The sequence below is a fragment of the Crocuta crocuta genome, unplaced genomic scaffold (assembly GCF_008692635.1).
Source record: "Crocuta crocuta isolate KB4526 unplaced genomic scaffold, BGI_CrCroc_1.0 scaffold167, whole genome shotgun sequence".
NCBI lineage: Eukaryota > Metazoa > Chordata > Mammalia > Carnivora > Hyaenidae > Crocuta > Crocuta crocuta.
The window spans coordinates 5,650,309-5,653,923 of record NW_027532406.1 but is presented as its reverse complement, the minus strand read 5'-3'; the positions used below and the strand labels follow the sequence as shown (position 1 = coordinate 5,653,923).

Genomic DNA, 3,615 nt, shown 5'->3' with positions numbered 1-3,615 from the left:
GGCCTCTGGCCCTTTTCGCCCACGACACATCCAATTCACCTTCAGACTTTCCGCCTGTGAAAGGGCAGTTACCTTAGGAGACCAGCCCATAGGCGAAGGACGGCATGTCAGAAGAAGTCTGCATTGCTTACTCTCGTGTGCCTCAGGGTGGCCGGACAGGGCTCCTGACACAGCCCAGGTACTGGGACACAGGACTCCAGGGAGGATAAGAAAGCTATGATTATAAAAATAGCTTCATAAGATATCATCCCATGGAGGGAACATACAACTCTGTAGCCACTCTGGCGGAGAAGAAAAAGCCCAGCAGAAGCTCGGAACAGCAGGGTGGGCACAGGGAAGTGAGATGGGTCACAGCTTCCCTTGAGCCTCTGCTTCTGTCATCCATCAGTGCTGAGTTGGGAGAGGTCCTGAGTTCCCCACCGGAGCTGTCTGTCCTCAGGGTCACGCAGGCATTATTTTCAGGAACGACTTCCAGTATCATAAAACTCCACACATTATTCACAGTAATCAAAATAAGGAGGCAGCCCACATGTCCACCCAGTGGATGAATGGATAAGCAAAATGTGGTGTATACATACAATATAATATTATTCAGCCTTCAGTAAAAGGAGATTCCAGGGGCGCCTGGGTGCCTCGGCTAGTTGAACATCTGACTCTTGATTTTGGCTCAAGTCATGATCCCGTGGTCGTGGGATTGAGCCCATGCTCAGCATGGAGCCTGCTTGGGATTCAATCTCTCTCTCTCTCTCTCTCTCTCTCTCTCTCATAAAAGGGAAATGGGAGGAGGGAAGGGAAGGGAAAGGAATTCTGACAAACACTACAACATAGATAAACCCTGAAGACATTATGCTAAGTGAAGTAAGTCAGACACAAAAGGGCAAATACTGGTTGAGTCCACTTGCACGAGGTACCTGGAGTGGTCAGGTTCATTGACACGGATGGTAGAATGGTGGTTACCAGAGGCTGGGAGGAAATGGGGAGTTGTCGTTCAATAGGTACCGAGGTGCAGTTTGGGATGTTTAAAAAAAAATCTGGAAATCTCTAGTGGTGACAGTTGCACACCAGTGTGAATGCACTTATGGCCACTGAACTGTACCCGTAGATGTGTGAACAATGGTAAGTTTTATGTTGTGTATATTTTACCACATACACAAAAAACAAACATTCCACACATACCCGCAAGGCCTCACCCCCTCATGAAAGCATAAAGGCCGGCTTGTTACCATGCAGATCCAATCTCTGAATGGGCTGGCCTCGCCTTTGATTGATTTTTAAAAAGAAAATCAACAGCAAAAGATATGAATTATGCCTACTGCCGTTTCTGGCAGGCCCCATCTTTGAAGCATGGCATCTTTGGGGGAAATAATACAAAGGGGCCTTGGTGGAAAGGTTGGCTGGGCTGAGCCTTCTGATCTCCTCCAGCTGTAAAGGCTGTGACTTTGTGGTGGGGGAGGCCATGCTAAAGGAGAAACACGCCCTGGTGGAAAGACCAGACAGCGTCTCTGGACAGGTCCCACCCAGCCACAGGGACAAGCATCTGGGTTTGAGATGGCCCTTTCTCTGGCCAACTTTTAGAGCCTGGAGACAGAGTTCTTCACAGTAAGCAGCTGGGAACTCGCTGGCCTATGCGAGACTAAACACCAAGCACCAGACATGGGGCCCACACATGCACTAGCTAAGGAGGGACGGCATGGCATACCCTCTCCTAAGACCTGCATCCATCACCCCCAGACGCCTGGACCTGGGTGGGGTCACGGTGGCTCCTGGCAGCCCGCTCAGCACACGGGGTACGGATATAGTGCACGGAACAGCTCAGTCCAGATGTTACAAGAGTAGACACAATAGACTCCCATTTCCCACACTGACAGCTTGGAGGGATTCTAGCTCCACCAGTGTTCTGGTTTACCATCAGGAAGGAAACCTTCGCAGAAACTTCGGTTCTCCTTCCCATTATGCCCCATCCACCTTCCCTGAGAGGCAGGATGCAGCGTGGGCAGAAACCATCAGAAGGCAAATTCTGATCCACATCCTGCCGCTCTGTGGCCTGTGACCTTGGCCTCTTGCGGCCTCAGTTACTTTGTGAAATGGCAACAACCTCTCACATGGGTCCAATGAGAGTGTCTGCAGACCAGCCTGGAGAACGTACTGAGCAACCACTTTGGAACTTTCCTCTGCTCCGATGTCCAGGACTTAGAGTGGAGTAAACAGGGTTAAATCATTGTCTACTACAGAGGCCATCAAGCCGCAGGGCTGCCTTCTCTGGCCTGAGCCCTGGAAATGTTCATTTGCGATGTACTAAAATTCCGGCAACGTTGTGTTTTCTATAGAGATGAGGGGGGAAACGTCCAGTTCACTTCAGATTATCGGGGCCATGCAGAGATCACTGAGGAGAGCCCCTTTCCTCCCATCTCCTGGAGAGAAGCCTCATTTCTTCAAGGTGGTGCAAGTGTGCTGGGTGAGAGCCAAAAAGACAAGGGCCCCCTGGTCCCCGCCCCTTTTCGGAGGACAAGTTTCTGTGCCAGAGAGGGGTTTAATGTGTGTCGTCCAGGAGGCCCCAAAGGCCACCCAGCTTTGATTGGCCTACCTCCCTTCAGAGCCCCGAGGGAACAGAGAAGCAGGGCCCTGAGAAGATTTTGTGCTTGCAGCTCCACTGGGCTGATGTCCTTCCAAAGGCTGTGAGTAGCAACTGTGCTTTCCTTTCCTCCTGTCCACGAATAAATAAACTGAGGCCTCCCTGTGGCCATGCAGCTGCCTGTCGCCTGGTAAGGTCTTGCCTGAGCCTGTGATGGTGGAGAGGCCTCCTCTTTTCTCTGGGTTCAGACCCGAAGAGCAAGACCCAGAGGGTCTGCAACTGACACTCCTTCTGCAGCTGCTCAGATGCGACGTCCCCTTGTAGCTCTCCGGGGAGAAGAGAACAGCCCAGAATACCTCTTGGAACAAACAAGGCACAGCTACACAGAGTTGGCTGGAAGGGCACAGCGGGTTCTCCCAGAAAGGGTGAGGTGGAGTGGACTCCGTAATACATAAGAGACCCCGGGACATGGACACAAAGCATCAAATGGATGGGACAATTATGCTTTTCCGTCCTTCCCAGCTGCAGAATTAGGATGTACCCATTTCACTGGGCCCCACCTTCACGGGCCCTTCTGGAGATGGCCGCAGATGGCCATACGGGCACTGGAGTGGGGCTCCTGGGAGATTTCCAGCTGAGAGCCCCGCCAAGGCTCACCTCCTCACCTCCTCTCTGGTCCTCAGTTTCACATCTGGAGAAAGGGGTACCAGAAAACTGATTCCTAAAGTCGTGTCGGGATTCAGTGAGAGGGTGTGTGTGGAGTCCCCCACAAGGAAGGGTGTAGTGGAAATTTAGCTCCTTCCCCGCAAGGGGGAAGGCAGTAGAGAAGGTACAGCTCGTAGCTGTATTTTAAAGGGAGGCGCACGCCCGGTCTTCTGACACGACACCTGGCCGCTATCGTGTCCGGGCCTCCCGTGTCCCGTCGGGGGCCCCAGGTTCAAGGGCCCACACTCCCCATCCCACTCAGATATCCCACGCTGGTATGGTGAGGGGCAGGTGGGAGCAGCCAGGACGCTCCCCGGCCGAGCCGTGGTGGGCCACCC

At 52.8% G+C, this 3,615-nt stretch overlaps 1 protein-coding gene across 1 annotated transcript in view; it reads right to left on the bottom strand.

Moving 5' to 3' along the window:
- Window positions 1-2,424: 2,424 nt before the first annotated feature.
- The window catches only part of NPFFR1 (neuropeptide FF receptor 1), a 6,285-nt gene continuing 5,094 nt past the window's right edge, over window positions 2,425-3,615 (bottom strand). Inside the window, 1 exon segment of the mRNA XM_077778499.1 lies at window positions 2,425-2,451. Within this exon segment, the coding sequence (XP_077634625.1) occupies window positions 2,425-2,451 (27 nt within the window).